Genomic DNA, 16,488 nt, shown 5'->3' with positions numbered 1-16,488 from the left:
TCTTTTCATTCCTCCGTTGTTGAGCAATCGAGAATGTTGCAAGGATGTCAGAAGGACAGGGCTCAGAGCCAACTGGGGCTTGCAACATCTTCCACAATGACGAGAAAGCTTCCCAATTGGATGGGGACTATATCCCAAGCCTCTCAGGTCAAGGAGAACATTAGACATCGGACTATGGGTCATTAACCAGAGATATCTCTTTGTTGTGTTTATAAATGCGCCAAGCCAAGTCCACTTTGGGGTCACGGGAAGGCAGAATCCCATCAAACCATGCGCTTTGGAGAGGGTTTTGGACTACAACGCCCAGAACTGCATGGCCTGTGGGGACTCTGGGCGTTGTGATCCAAAAAGTTGCGTTTTCCAAGCTCTGGATTTCAGTACAACTATGTAATTTCATAACATCATTGCACATGCGTCCTGTACAAGCACAGAATCTCTATATCTTGAAAACCTCCATTTTCATTTTGCTCTCCAGATGGTTTGATCTTCAACTCCCAGAGGCCTCTACCAATATGTGAGACTTGTGGAACAACACATCTGGAGAGCCAAAGATCCCCCACTGCTGTTCTGGCATTTATCTTTGCAAAGACGAGCTCAGAAACATGCGGCCAATATGCCAACCGAGATGCTAACTAAACAGGGCCAAGCGGCCAACTGATGCACTCACTTCATCTTCATAATGTAGCTATAATGGCACTTCTCAAAGAAAAAGGAGATGAGTCCCTGCCCCAAGGGATCTACAAACCATCCAGGAGACTACAGAGAAGAAAGAAGGGACATGGGGACAGGGTCAGCAAAGTAGACCAGCAATGTAGAACTCTGCTTTAAGCTTCAGCATGGCCCTTTGCAATGGAGAAGGGCAAAGAGCTGCATATATGATTTATATAGGATTAGTAACATCATTGCTGTTTTGGCTTGTGGATCTCAGGGACAGACCCCAAGTATCAGGACCTTCTTCTCTACTCCTTTTTACCAACCGGCTTAGGTTCTGTATTCTAGAAACTCTAGACTTCTTACTCAACCAAGGATCTTCTCATCCTTGTCTTGGCTCCATCCTTTCTCACCTGTGGCTTCATATTCCAGTAATCCCCTCCTTGAACATTTGCCTACTGTTCCTCTTTTCTACAAGGAGGAAAAGCCATGGGGCATCTGCTATTCCTCCATCCCATGCCACCTTGAATTGACTACCTCCGTTGTTTAGAAGGAGGATTCTCCGATACAGTTCAGAACATACCTGCCAAGCATGGGAAAATGCCAGAAGAACCTCCGTTGCTTAGAAATATCAGGTTCTCCATCTCTGAAGCCTAAAGAAGATGGTGGGACAAGACCCACTAGGCCAGTAATGGTGAACCTTTTAGAGGCCAAGGGCCCAAACTGCAACCCAAAACCCACTTATTTATTGCAAAGTGCCATGTCCCTCTGGCTTTCTAGTAACAAACTCTGGCAAACTCTGTGTAGGGACGATGGCACATGTGCCCACAGAGAGGGCTCCGAGTGCCACCTCTGGCACGCGTGCCATAGGTTCGCCATCACTGCACTAGGCAGATGGGGGTAATGGTCTCAAGTGCCTTCAACTTTCCAACTTATTACCATCTAGTTCATATCTTATCCATTCCAGTATCTCTCCATTTTATCATCCTCTTCTCAATCATTCCTTCCATTCCTTTAAACTCTTTTCTTCCTACCTTTGTTCTTATATATTTGTTCTTTTTGAAGGATGTTTCATTCATGGTTTCCCATTACTCTACAAACATTCCTCAACCCCAAATGACCAGTAAGTAGCAATGTTAGCTGGTGTTTTCTGCATGTTGTCGGGCCAAAAAGGCGACTCTCCCACGCTTATATTTTTAAGCGGTTATATTTTCCGAATGGCTGTTTTAGCCTCGGCTGCTTTTTTCGCAGATGGCTGCTTTTCCCCAACTGCTTTATTGCGCCGTTTTGTTTTGGGGTGGGTTTTTTGTTTGTAGATTTCCGATTTGGTTTCCTTTCATTGCGTGTCGCCCCGACAGCCAAGAAAGAGCTCAGGGGTGACCAATAAATTTTAGAAATGAATACTACGAAAATAAAAACCCAACAGGTTGGAGCTCCTGAATCTTCCCAGCAGGAGCTCCTCACAGTTGCAACTGCCATTTTCACAGCCGTTGGCCAACTTTATCAGCCTCTCCAAGCTGAAGCTTTCTTCGGGCCAGTTTGCGCCAAAGGCAAATAAAAAAGGACCACAAAAACACACATTTCAAGAAACACAAGGCCCTCTCTCTCTCGCCTCAAACCCGCCACAAAAGCCCAAGGAAGGATTAAGAGAGAAAAGGAGGAGGACTTTTTTCCAGAGATGGTGGCGTTCCCTTAAGAGCCAGGAGCATGGGAAATAACCGGACCCCGGATTCACCCAGCGATGGCCTGCATGCCAGCGATTTCCTTGCTAAGAGCCACCCTCCAGGAGATGCTTACAAGCTCTTTTAAGGATGCTGAAAGGGAAATTTTGCACGGGCCGGTTTACAAGAACAAAGCCTTCTCAGTGTTAAAGAGACCTTGTGCGGGGAACGAAGAAAAGGAGGATGAAAAGAAAGAAGAGAACAGGCAGGAAGAGAGCAAATAAATAAAGTGGAAACGCTAAAGGAAAACAGAGACGCACACAACCAGCGCACATAAAGCCATGCACAGAAACCACGTTCCAAGAGGATCGGTGTGAGCAAACGGAGAGAGCATCAGCCTTGAACTGAGAAGACCCACCATTAGAACTCAGGGCCTTTTTCATACCTACAATTCTACTTTATCTGACATGGCAACATCCTATAGAATCCGGAGATATATGCTGCATATACATACTGATGTATAAGTCTAGAAATGTTAGTCGAAAAACTGACCCAAAAAACCTGAGTCGACTTACCCATGGGTCAATGTAAGTACTGTACTTTAATGCATGTATAAAACCTGAGTCGACTTATCCATGGGTCAATGTAAGTACTGTACTTTAATGTATGTATAAAACCTGAGTCGACTTATCAATGGGTCAATATAGGTACTGTACTTTAACTCTTCAACCCATTGTGAAAGGCAAGAGCATAACCTGTCATGGAAGCACTGATCCCCCTCCATTCTCTTATCCATCCAGTCTTTAGTATGCGCACACTTTTGCCTGCTAGAATTTTCTAAGTTCTTTGGCACTTTAGATCCTTTGTTACATGCTCCTAAGTTTTACCATCGACTTATCAAAATCGTATCATATCAAGATCCATAGTTTGGGCCCCAAAACCTGCCTTTGACATGAGTCAAGTATATTATAGTCAAGTGTATATAGTAGTTTGGGGAAGCACTAACTCTCTTGTTGAGAACACTCAACCGCACATCCTACGATTCCATAGGAATTCAACATGTCATGTGAAATGGCCTCCTGACTGGCCACATATCTCTTTCTATGTGTCTCCTATGGTTGGTTGTTATTTGTCATCAAATTGGCTTCAACTTATATTGACCTCATGAACAAGAGACATGTGGTAGAAAGTGTTCAAGGATGGAGGCCGTCGAATTGCCAAGGAAAGATGGGTGGATTTTCCCACATCGGCTAGTGACCCTTGGTGAACTCGCTACTAAGAATCAAGCCACAAACCCATGCTCAAGTAGGTTCTTGGGTCACGTTTGAGTGCAATGGGAGGTCAGGCCAATGCCTCAAAAGGCATCTGATCCCAAAGACAACAAAGTATACCACTTATCTGGCTCGATTCAAGGTCCGCATGACTAAGAGGGAACGCGGCTGAGTCAACTGCACTAAGGAATGAATGGAGGAGATTGCTCTACTGGGAGGAAAGCCAACTTCCCTCCTCTGCAAAGTGATACTCCTCCTCATCTCCACTTCCTTCCTCCCAAAGGTCAACCCAGAGCCAGCCACACCTACACTACACACAAGAAACCCACAGCCCTTTCATACTACACAGTTACAACACTATGGGGGCATCTACACCACTTTGACTGCCATGGCTCCATCCAACAGAATCCTGGGATTTCTAGTTTTATGATGCCCCACCAGGCTTTGGCAGTGAAGGCTAAAGACCTTGCAAAACTACAAACCCTAGGATTGCATCGGATGCAGCTACAGGACTTAAAGTGGTGTCAAGCTGCATTATTTCTACAGCGTAGATGCACTCTCTGATTCCACTTTAATGCCATGGTTGCATCCAATCGAATTCTGAGATCTGCAATTTAGAGAGGAAGCATTTTTAAACAAAAAGGACCTGCAATTTATAATTATTGTCTGTACCTTTCATATACTACATCAGTCACATTTATACATAAAACCGTTCATGTCCCCAAAGTAACAAATTGGCTTTCAATCTATAAATAGGGCTAATGCTATTTATTTCATTTGTCTGACATTTTCCTTTCTTTTTCAAAAATGAGAGAAAAACATTTCCCTCTCATGGTTTCACACTTTCTGGACTTTGTACATCTCTTTCCTCCAGTCTGGGTCAGAGTTGTCTGAAACACATCCACAGGGAGAAATGGTTAAAAGCTACTGAAATTCGATCCTAAGCTTTAATAGTTACTGCTATATTGGGGAACACAGAAACTCTTCTTTAAAACGATGTGCATTATGCGTCTGTGCAAGTGACAGTATTGTAATTTTGTTCTCCACTGTAAAGCATAATACTATTGTTCCTATGGTATAGCGGACCTTCATATTCACAGGGGTTTGGTTCCAGGACACAAAGTGAGAACACTAAACTCCACAGAGGTTCAAGTCTCATTATGAACAGCGACATAGTAGAATGTATCCCTTAATATAAAATGGTAATGTGAAGTCGAAGGCTTTCATGGCCGGCATCCATAGTTTTGGGTGGGTTTTGGTGGCCATGTTTTAGAAGAGTTTATTCCTGACGTTTCGCCAGCAACTGTGGCTGGCATCTTCAGAGAAGATGATGCTTCTGTGGCTTCTCTGGGTTCTTCTCAACCAACAGTATATATACCCAACTCTCTTCCATGCCAGCATTCTCTGCAGATGCCAGCCACAGATGCTGGCAAAACGTCAGGAATAAACTCTTCTAGAACATGGACACAGAGCCCCGAAAAACCCGCCAAAAGCTATAAAATGGAAAAATTAAGGTCTGTGGTTTGTTTTCCTTTGGACCTTTTTGGAATAGTTTCAAGCCATGGAGGGTGGAACCCATGGATGCCGAATCTGTGGATACGGAGGGCCAAATGTAGCTGTTTATTCCGCTTCGATGTTCGCATTCTCATGCAAATGAATATCTATCTCCCAGAGTTCTTACATCAAAACTAGAATGAAAAACAAGATAAGACAAAATGAAGATAGCATTTTAACACATGTCAGGGGAGGGGGGGGACCCAATGACATTGGTTGCATTAACATATTCCAACTTATATATCACATTCTGGACATTAGAGTAAGAAGAAGGGAGTCCAAAGCTGGACCCATCCCAAAGACGAGAAGCAATCCCTATTGATTCCAATGGGGTTCACTCTCAGATAAGCAGGTATAGACAAGAGCCATAAAAAGAAACCAAAGCCTCATAAACAGATGTTAAGTAGTGAACCAAAACCATTGGTGTATCTATTTATTGAGCATCTGTTCTGTTTACCGATTCTATTATACTCGTATTTTTATCACATTGTTGGTATTATTTTCATTATCCACTTCTCATGCCAAGAGTGGGAAAATTTGGGGGTCGATTTCACACACTCCAGAACCCTATGTAGGTGTGTATGTGTCTTCGAGTCCCCTATTGACTTACTGTGTTTCATGGAGCTTTTCACAGAGTTATGCCTTCCTCCGAAATCTAGCCTTCAGCACCTGGCATCTGTTGGCAGTCTCCCATTAACAAACACCAGGTGCTGTGGGCTATATTTCAGAGGAAGGTACTGATAAAAATCATCTCTGGGTATTACACACCAGCCAAAGCCATCGGCAAATGAAATCGTTGAATTTCTGTGGCAAACCACGGGAAGCCTTTAAAAGGAGCATAAAATGCCAGTTTTTAAAAGGGTTCGCCCCTCATTTGTCAGCAGACAAATGAAGAAAACATTTCTCGCTGGAAGAAATATAGCACAACTTAGATTGTGAAGGCGAAGGCTTTGCCACCACATTTCAGCAAAGATGGCCATAGGACAGCATGCGTACCCTCCAACGTTTCACAGGTGAAGACTGTATGTAATGGTGTAGTGGTATGAGCATCAGACTGTGCCACGTTACAGACCGCCCAAAAGCGGTCGGTCTGGCACCGGCTCCATTAGCTACGCCGAGAAGCCCCAGCGGCCAGACCGCGAGGCTTCCCGGCACAGCTAAAAAGGAGCGCCGAAATGGCGCTCCTTTTTGGCCCCCAGAAGTGGCGCCGTGAGGCGCAAGGTGCACACTCACGGCGTCGCTTCCGCTGCGCCACGTCTAGACACTGTGCATCCAAGACGTAAATATGGCAGCACCCATGTGGATGGGCACTGCCATTTAGTATGCGCTCCGCACGTCCTAGGGAGAGGGGCGGTTAGGAAGGTGAGAACCTTCCTAACCCTAGCACGCCCCTTCCTAACCCCAGGACGCACGGAGCGCGTACTAAATGGCGGTGTGTAACCCGCCTGTGAGTCTAGAAACCAGGGTTCAAATCCCTGTTCAGCCATGGAAACCACTGTCCTTGGACAAGCCACACTCTCTCAGCTTCGGAGGAAGGCAAAGGCAAACCACCCCTGAACAAAGCTTGCCAAGAAGAGTCTTAGGGTTGCCTTAGAATCGCTGTAAGTCAAAAATGACTTGAAAGTATTTCTGTAATGCAGAAGCCCCTGCTCACAAATCTTTTGAATGGGAGACTAGACACTCACAAGCAATCTCTTACAAACAAAAATCCTCTTGGGAAAGGAAAGGTTAAAGCGCCCTTTGCTCACTCACTCCCTTCTCCGCTTGTGCCTTCATCTATCTTCAGCCTAAGAGAAAACTGCTGAAATGCATCAGAGAACAAGAAAGCACTGGACATGGTGGATTTGTCTTCCAGGGTCTTAGTCCTCTCAATGTTGGACTGCAATACCCAGCATTCCTCATCACTGGCCCCGCTGGGAGTTGCAGTTGCATCTGGAGATCTCCCTGGTTCCCTCCTTCTTTGTAACCGAAAAGCTTCAAATGCCAGTCATCTTTTCTTTCTCGACTGGCTCCTTCCCCCCCTTTGGAGGCCCCAGAAAGACAGAGATGGGGGATTGAAAGAGGGAAACCAGCTGGAAAGTTTGTTTGCTGCCTCGAACAGGATTCTAGCGCTCTTCCGAATTATTTGTTCACCTGCTCCTTGGGCCGGATTCAAAGCCCAGGCGGAGATGCCATCAGAGGAGGCTTTGTTTGCAAGCACCTGCGAAAATCAATGCGGCAGCCCTAAAGCAGGCACAGCAAAAAGTCCAACGCAAACCCACACACATTCCTGAGCGACACAGGATTTATCAGAGAAGGAGACACCCCCAACAAACATCTCAAACACCGTAAGACCCACCTGCCAGATCAGACCAAGTGCTCCACCTCATCCAGCATCTTCACCAGAGCGTGGAAAGGCTTCCTTGTTGGATGATACCTCCCAGACCTTCCAAGCTGGAAGATGTACTCTAAAAGCATAACCTTTTCACCCACACTGGCTTGGGTAGTTGCTTGAGCATTGCACTGGCACTCTGGGAGACCAGGGTTCAAATCCCTGCTCAGCCATGGAAGCCCACTAGGTCCATGACATATTCTCAGTCTCAGCGGGAAGGCAAAGACAAAATTGCCTTTGAACAAATCTTGCCGCAAAAATGAAAGGGTCACCTTAGGATTGCCAAAAGTTGGGAACGATCTGAATCATAGGCCCCGTACAGACAGGCCAAAATAAAGCTGCTTCGAGTCACTTTGGAGGTATACTGTTTTAAAGATGCATGCATCCTATGAGGCCAGAAGCCACACCAAAGCCACGCTCCAGTGCAGCATAGCTTTGGCACAGCTTCCAGCCTCTTAGGATGCATGCATCATTAAAACAGCATACCTCCAAAGTGACCCGAAGCAGCATTATTTTGGCCTGTCTGTATGGGGCCCTAGAATCCTAGAGTTGGAAGAGACCTCAAGGGCCATCCAGTCCAACTCCCTGCCATGCAAGAAGACACAGTCCAAACACCATCAACTGATAGCCATCCAGCCTCTGTTTAAAGACCTCCAGAGAAGGAGACTCCATCATCCTCCAAAGGAGTTGAAGGCACATATCAACTACAACATCTATGACAGACCGAAATAATTGCTTCTGAAGCTTCATGGGTCTGTTTGCTGAGGATATGGGAGGAAGCCTCCAAAGTAGCTGCTTTCAGGCTCTTGTGCTGTTGTTGTTAACCGTCCCGACTCATGCAAACCCTTTGAATGAGACATCTCCAAGACTCCGTATTGTCTACTGCTCTGCTTAGGCTGAAACCTTGTATGAAATCATGTTAATTCTCCCATTCAGGAGAAAGGTGGGGTATAAATTCATTAAATGAATGTATGGCCTGTTACAGACTGCCAAAATAAAGCTGCTTTGAGTCTCTTTGGAGGTATGCTATTTAAATGATGCATGCACCCTAACAACCCGGAAGCTGCACCAAAGCTGCCCTCCAGTGCTTAGGAATGGAGTGTGGCTTTGGCGCGACCTCTAGACTCTTAGGACCCATGCATCATTTAAATAGCATACCTCCAAAGAGACCCAAAGCAGCTTTATTTTGGCAGACTGAATGAAATGGGCTAAGGAAGCTTTGCATTTTCTAAAGCAACTGTCCATCCCCATCTCTAAAATCCCCACAACAATCTCAAACAGAGCATGAAAACAACAGCCTTCTCCCTCCCGCAAAGCAACTCTTATTTGGAGGTATACTGCATCACAACACAGAGGTATCATTAAATCGCCACAGCCTTTCTTTCATGTCAAAAAGCATTCTCTCAGTCTCTCATACACATATGCACACCCACAGCTTTATGTTCCCAAGCCAAATTCCAGTCCATAGAGAAAGTCCAATGAACAAATAAATGCACAGAGCCAATGGCCTATTCACACCAAATGTAAGCCAGGTTGTATTTCGTTGAATTGCAACTTGTTGTTGTATCGGAACCCATTTTCACAAAGAAACCGTAGTTTGTTGGCCACCTACAAGACACACTTTGAAGCCCTGGCTGATGACTGACTTCCAGAGATGCATGTTTAAATGGTGGCTTCGTGCTATATCTAAATTCAGAAATGGGACTTATTTCGGGCTTATTTTTCCAATTGTCCAATGTGAAACAGGGGCTAACAAAAGTAAGGAGAAAGAAACAGAAACCAGAACTATGATTTGCATGATCATCTTCTAGATTAAACATCAAATCCTGGATTAAAGACAAAACTGTGCATGGTATACAAATACAGCAACCAATGACCAGGACTGCTTCCAGATGTTTCACCAAATCCAAAGGATTTTGGGACCAATAGACAAACACACCCTATACCCAAAGGTTAACTAACCTGTTCCCCTCAGCCAAAAGTAGCACAAGTGATAAGAGACCCACATTGCTTGCTTGCCATAGCTCTGCTTTCCTTAGTGCTAGCCTTACCCATGCCATGAAGAAACTACAGTCTTTCAGGATGCACAGCACTGAATCCATAGCCTGGTTTTCACAAATGCCCAACAAAGCATCACACCTGTGTTAGATATATATCACTGCTCCTCTGCACAGAGAGATATGTACACACCCCTGGCCCAAAGCTTGGAGAAGTTACTTTGAAGGACTGCAGCTCCCAGAATCCTATATGGGAGCAACAGTCCCCAAAAGCCAAGTCCGGCTGTGAACCTGTCTACAACAGTTTGATGATATGTCCAACCTGGAATGGGGTGATGATCGTTTTAGTCCAACGCACTCTGGAAGACAACATGTTCAAGTGTTGGAGCAGGACGTTATATAACAAAAAGCACGCCGGACCTACCTTCCACGCAGTGTTCCACCTCTTCCAGGTTACGCAGAGTAATCCGCATGAGGCTGGAGTTGAGCATCAGTTCATTCTTGTGAGCAGGCCACATGTAGTGCGGGGCGGGATTCACAAAGAAAATCCGTGTGTCTCCTGTGGACACCTGGTTGTCGCAGATCATGGGGTCCCCAAAGCCCCCGATCACCACTTTGTTCCCACCGTCCAAGAGGATTTCATGCGTCACGACCTCCTTGCCTTTCAGGTACCTCCAGACCCGCACCTGGAGAAATATAAGGAGACTGTGTATTATTAACAGGTAACATCAGCTTACAGAAATACTCCCCAGGGAAGTTAATTTCATTAGCTACCCTGCAAGAAGCCACAAAATGATGCAGCCAGAAGGCAAGGTGACAAAGGAATTTGCTATTTTGGTTCACGCCACCTTGGATTTGTCTCTCCCTCAAGACTCATTTGCTCACTTTTAAAAACCTCTTCCCCTCCCCAAATCTGCTCTTGCCTTGAACCACAAACAGGAGCCAAACAGCCTCCTGATTTAGATCCTCCTTTGTCCCCAAACAAAATGCAGGCAAGGCTGTTAGTGGGTAAGTCTTTAAAGGGGAATTAAACCGTGGAAGAGGATGAGGCTAGCCATGGTGGCTACAGAGAACCTCCAACTTCAGAGGCAGTCTACCTCTCACTGAAGAGCACCATACCCATACAACTACCATTAGGATTCGGTCAGCCATTTGCACTTACTAAAACACCGGGGGGTGAATTTAAGAACTAGGTACATGATTTCTTCACTGGATCCCTTGTAATACCCCCAGCCCTGGGAGACTTATAAAAACTAAGTTGTCCTTTTGCCAAAATCCAACTAGGCTTTGAGTAAAGAGCCAACCGGCTAACGCACAAATTCTTGACTCTTCAGCATTCATTTAATTGATGGATACCTTAATCGATAACTTGAACATTTATGCTGGGATTCCAATGCAAGTCAATCACTTTAGGTACCAAAATAAATTGAATTAAGCTGGCGCTTTCCGTTAGCCAACTTCGAACATAATTTATAACCTACTTATTATTTAGCCAGCTCCCAGAGCTGCATTTTTCTTTCTCCTTTTGAGTCAGACTGCCATACTACCTACTTTTAGCACTTCAGCTATCATGACTGCTGCATCCTCTGGCATCCTGGGGTGCATAGTTTGGTTAAGGCACTTGAGCTCCCTTGCTAAGTATTCCAAACATCCCTTCCTACACTGCAAATCCCAAGCTTCAATGAAGCATCCATGTCAGTTAAAATGGAATCATATTGCTGTGTAGTACAAATGGGCCCTAAATCAGAGGTGGAAAGTATGTAGTTGTAGAATTGCAACTCCCAGCATCCCTCAGCTAAGGCTGATGGGAGATACAGTTCAGTAACGTCTGGAGAACGGAATGGTTCCCAGCCCTGTCTGCTTTTTTAAAAACTGGTCTTTGGAAGTGATCTAAAAGTGAGTCTCTTGGAACTGAAGCGGCAGCTAAAAATGCTTTAAATAAATGCATGCATCAGCAATGGACCGCTCTTATGGGAAATGGTACCACAAGAGACAGCAATCTCTTTCCAAAGCGCACTGCGGCACCTATACTTGCATGCATGCATGTTGGCTGACTCTTTGAGTTGTGATTCAAAGAAATGAACTTTTCCAAGCTCAGCGGAGACCAGAGAGGCAAAAGCGTGAGCCAAGCCCTTCTTCGTCTGATGCCACCTCCAGCCCCATGTTGGATCCAGCATGGTATAATAGTTTTGAGTCTTGGCCTGTGACACTGGGAGACCAGGGTTCAAATTCCCACTTGGCCATGATGGAAACCCACTGGGTCACTTCTCAGCCCCAGAGGAAGGAACCTCTTTGGCAGAAATCTCTCCAAGGAAACCCCATGATAGGGCCACCATAAGTGAGAAACGGCTTGACGGAGCTCAACAACCAGGCCTACAGACCCTTTTGTTCCTGTCTATAGACACATTTTAGGCTCACGCTACATTTGGGCACAAAGACCACCATGTATCACCTGACCAGACCTTTGACAACTCAGAAAGGAAGAGCAGAGGCCACCAAACCAAACTGTAAGAAGGATCTGATGTGTGTGGGCCTCAGTGATATCCAAGAAGGTCCTTGCCTCGGTGCGACTAAGCCAATTTTCCATACAGGAGGGAAGAGACTCAAAAGGTTATGTTTAGCTGCAGTAAAGAGATGCCAATAGTCTCAGAATGCAAAAGACTGACACAGATGATAGGAGTTGCCATCCTCCATATGAGAAGGGGAAGGGATGGAGACAACCAAATGAGATGCAAAAAACAAAGTCGTTTTGCATGATTATAGCTCCCAGTATCCCAAAGCTAGTGGAGCTAGTCTGAAAAAGTATAATTTTCTAAGTTCTGGATAGACCGTTAAGGGAGGGAAAGGTAACCTCTGGCCATGCGCAAGCTTTAGCTTCTAAGGAATGAGGACTTCAGAAACTGGTTCCCAATTAAAACGGCGCAGCAGCCAGAAGGCTCCTGTAGACAAGGCAGAAAGGGAGAAGAAACTTTTTTGCGGAAGGAGTAGCTCCACCGACTAATAAGACAGAGCTAGATCCAAATAGGTCCCCGGCGGTGAACTCTGGCCCCTTCCAGAAAGAAGAACCGAGAAGAAAGACAAACCAGGTCTTCAAAAAGGAAGAAACTATTTACTGAGCTCCAAGGCAGAGGAAAACGGTCTTTGGTTCACCTCAAATCGAGTTAAGGTCTTCCAGCTATCTAGTGCAAATTCTGGTTTTTTAAAAAGAGAGAGAATATTATGCTGGAGTAGCTTGAAGGAACTTGGTTCGAAGTAAAAATGGTGATGCCACATTTGCGTTTGTATGGAATCCGCTCGATATCATTGCTACATTTAAGGTGGGAAGATGGGGAAGAGTTGTGGAATGAGCTAGGAGCTGGAAAGCTCAGGCCAAGTCCAGTGGGGAGACCGGGACGGTTGCAAGAAATGTAATATTGGCCCCTGAAGATGACGGCAACAGGCTAGAAAGCTGGGCCACAGCTAACAAAATGAAATTCAACATGCACTTAGGGCGGAGAAATGAATTGCACAGATATAGGACCTGGCTTAAGGAGACTCCATGTGAAAGGGATCTAGGAGTCCAAGTAGACCACAAGTTGAACATGAGTCAACAGTGTGATGCGGCAGCTAACAAGGACAATGCGATTTTAGGCTGCATCAATAGAAGTATAGTGTTTAGATCAAGGGAAGTCATAGTGCCACTCTATTCTGCTTTGGTCAGGCCCCACCTGGAATACTGTGTCCAGTTCTGGGCAACACAATTCAAAAAGGACATCGGGAAACTGGAGCGTGTCCAAAGGAGAGCAACTAAAATTGTGAAGGGTCTGGAAACCGTGCCCTATGAGGAAGGACTTAGGGAGCTGGGGATGTTTAGCCTGGAGAAGAGAAGGTTGAGAGGGGATATGATAGCCCTGTTTAAATATTTGAAGAGATGTCATATTGAGGAGGGAGCAAGCTTGTTTTCTGCTGCTCCAGAGACTAGGACCCAGAGCAATGGATGCAAGCTCCAGGAAAAGAGATTCCAGCTCAACATTAGGAGGAACTTCCTGTCAGTAAGGGCTGTTCGACAGTGGAACAAACTCTTTCCCCAGAGTGTAATGGAGTCTCCTTCCCTGGAGGTCTTTAAACAGAGGCTGGATGGCCATTTGTCGGGGATGCTTTGACTGAGAGTTCCTGCATGGCAGAATGGGGTTGGACTGGATGGCCCTTGCGGTCTCTTCCAACTCTATGATTCTATGATTCTTCAATCTCAGCCTTCCTCCAGTTATCGATTCGTGCCCAACAGACTTTCATACCCATCGCTACTAAATTGTTTGGACTGTTGTTGTTGTTGTTTAATATATGGAATACTGATTGTTTCACAGAATTGTTAACATTTTTTCGTTTTCATTTGTTGGCCTTCGCTTTTGAGTGGTTTGGGGAGTCAAGTCCTGCAGCCCTTCGCTCCTAATAGCATTACATTCAGTATCTCGAGACACCCCCCCCAAAAAATGACTGGTGGGAGGTGTTGGGATATAGAGTCACAAGGAAACTGTACAATGTCGGTTTTAATAGTAAACAGACATTAACGGGTTACCGTGAATCCATAATGATTAGGCATTTAAACAGGAAGTGGCATCAAAAAGATAGTCAACAAGTGCCTGCAAATGTATCTGTATGTTGCCAGTCTGAAAAGGTGGCTGGATTCTTTGTGACACCAGAGGGAGAGGCAAGGCCTAGTAGGCCTCATGGAGCCTTTGCTAGAGTAGTGACGAGCATTTTAGAGTGGGGTTTGCTTTGCGACACTAGAATGAGAGGCAAACTTAGTAGGCCTCACAGAGCTTTTGCTAGAGTAGTGACGACCATTTTACCTGAGTGGGTTGCTTTGTGACACCAGAGTGAGAGGCAAGGCCTAGTAGGCCTCATGGAGCCTTTGCTAGAGTAGTGACGAGCATTTTAGAGTGGGTTGCTTTGTGACACTAGAATGAGAGGCAAGACTTATTAGGCCTCAGCCTTTGCTAGAGTAGTGACGACCATTTTTACCTCCGAGTGGGTTGCTTTGTGACACCAGAGTGAGAGGCAAGGCCTAGTAGGCCTCATGGAGCCTTTGCTAGAGTAGTGACGACCATTTTACCTCCGAGTGGGTTGCTTTGTGACACCAGAGTGAGAGGCAAGGCCTAGTAGGCCTCATGGAGCCTTTGCTAGAGTAGTAACAAGCATTTTAGAGTGGGTTGCTTTGCGACACTAGAATGAGAGACAAGACTTAGTAGGCCTCACAGAGCCTTTGCTAGAGTAGTGACGACCATTTTACCTCAGAGTGGGTTGCTTTGTGACACCAGAGTGAGAGGCAAGGCCTAGTAGGCCTCATGGAGCCTTTGCTAGAGTAGTGACGACCATTTTACCTCAGAGAGTGTTGTTACTAGTGTGGATGGTGGATGGTGTCAATGTATATATTGTTGCACACAGTGGAACTTCTAAAAATAAAAGCCTCATCTGAGAGAAATTTACAGTATCTCTTTGCTCATTGAAAAAGGGAGAGGTGCTTCTCCACCTCACAAGCCACTGACTACAGCCACGAAGGTGGAAAATCTGGCGCCAAACGTTGATGTGTTGCCTCACGCGCTGCGCAACATCAAAAGCACTTTAACAGGAGGTCCAAACAAACAAACAAAACACATCTTAATACAACACAACTTTAATTTACCGTACATACTCGACTATAAGTCAACCTCAAGTATAAGTGGAGGACATTCTTGGGGCCAAAATTGTGGATTTTGATATGATTAAGTCAAGGGTAAAAGCTAAGGGCATGTAACAAAACTTCTAAAGGATGAAGCCAGAGAAAACAATGCCAAAGGACTCACAAAATCCCAGGAGGCATAACTATTTGTATTCATACTAAAGGCTGGCTGGATGAGAGAATAAAGTGGACACATTATATTCTTGCCTTTCACTAGAGGATGGTTCCCTTTCTATCACTAGAATTAAAGTACTGTACTTAAGTGGACCTGTAGATAAATCGATTTTGGTTTCGGAGGGCAATTTTTAAACTAATGTTTCTATTCTTTGGGGATTTTTTTTAAATTCAGGTTTGTTTGCTGTGATACCACAGTGTGATGGCCACCGGCTTTGAAAGGGGATGAGATCAATTCCCAGAGGAGAAGGACAGAGAAGAGCTGTTTATCATAGTGCCCATGTGGAACTGTCAGTACCAATGGCAGTCTACCTCTGAGTACCATTGCTCAGAAGCAAGGCTGGGAAATGAGTACGGCTGTCATGCCTTGGGCATTGCTGGAGACAGGTTGCTTGAGCAGCCAGAACTTTGCTCTGGTCCAGAAGGTTTTTCCTTATACCATCCAAGGGAGAACTGAGTTGGAGAAGGGTGGATTTCAAAGTTCAGCTCCTTTCACTTGCTCTCCTGCCAACTTGAAAGAAAAGGCATGGGGAAGGAAAGAGGAGTAAGCTCACATCTTTGAGAAACCACAGACATCTCCCCCCCCCCCCATTACTGCCATGGTTTGTTTTTCACAGTTTCCCCCCATTGCAGGCTCTGCTCCGTAAAATACAGAACCACTTCAAGGAAGGTGAACTGTTCCAAAGAGCAGCCTGCCTCCCCGTGCCACAAAACATGCATTTTGCACCATCAAAGGCACACATTTCTTTGCCTGGGAAGAATCTGGGGCAACGAAGCTCCCTCTGACAGGGCAGTGCAAAGAAACACAGGAACACCACACGCAGACGCAGAGAAAACACAAGCTCCGGCAAGGAGAGGCCATCCGAAGCCACAGAGATCCAGGGAATGCAGCCCCACCTCCACCCCAGCAGGCACAATGCCAGCTTAAACGGTGCCAAGGGAGGTACGCAAGCCCTTGGCACCAGCTGTTTGCCAAGCTGCGCCCTGCAGGTACACTTTACCCCAGATTCAAGTCGAGGCAGCAAAAATACACACACACACACACACACAAAGACAACACACAGTGAGTCCCCACCTGCTTTCTTCACAGAAGAAGAGGTGGTTTTGGAAC

The 16,488-nt window shown here is 45.6% G+C and overlaps 1 protein-coding gene across 3 annotated transcripts in view; it reads right to left on the bottom strand.

The window, feature by feature from the left end:
* The window catches only part of AGRN (agrin), a 265,408-nt gene that overhangs the window by 238,205 nt on the left and 10,715 nt on the right, over positions 1-16,488 (bottom strand). For all 3 annotated transcript variants that reach the window (XM_089534268.1, XM_089534269.1, XM_089534270.1), the window contains exon 2: positions 9,930-10,191. In XM_089534268.1, the coding sequence (XP_089390394.1) occupies positions 9,930-10,191 (262 nt within the window). The remainder of the gene's footprint in view (positions 1-9,929; positions 10,192-16,488) is intronic.

Source organism: Sceloporus occidentalis, unplaced genomic scaffold (genome assembly GCF_023333645.1).
Source record: "Sceloporus occidentalis isolate IW3139 unplaced genomic scaffold, rSceOcc1.0.p SCAF_8, whole genome shotgun sequence".
NCBI classification, from domain to species: Eukaryota; Metazoa; Chordata; class Lepidosauria; order Squamata; family Phrynosomatidae; genus Sceloporus; species Sceloporus occidentalis.
The sequence above is the reverse complement of the archived record's forward strand: the minus strand, read 5'-3'. Positions and strand labels throughout refer to the sequence as shown.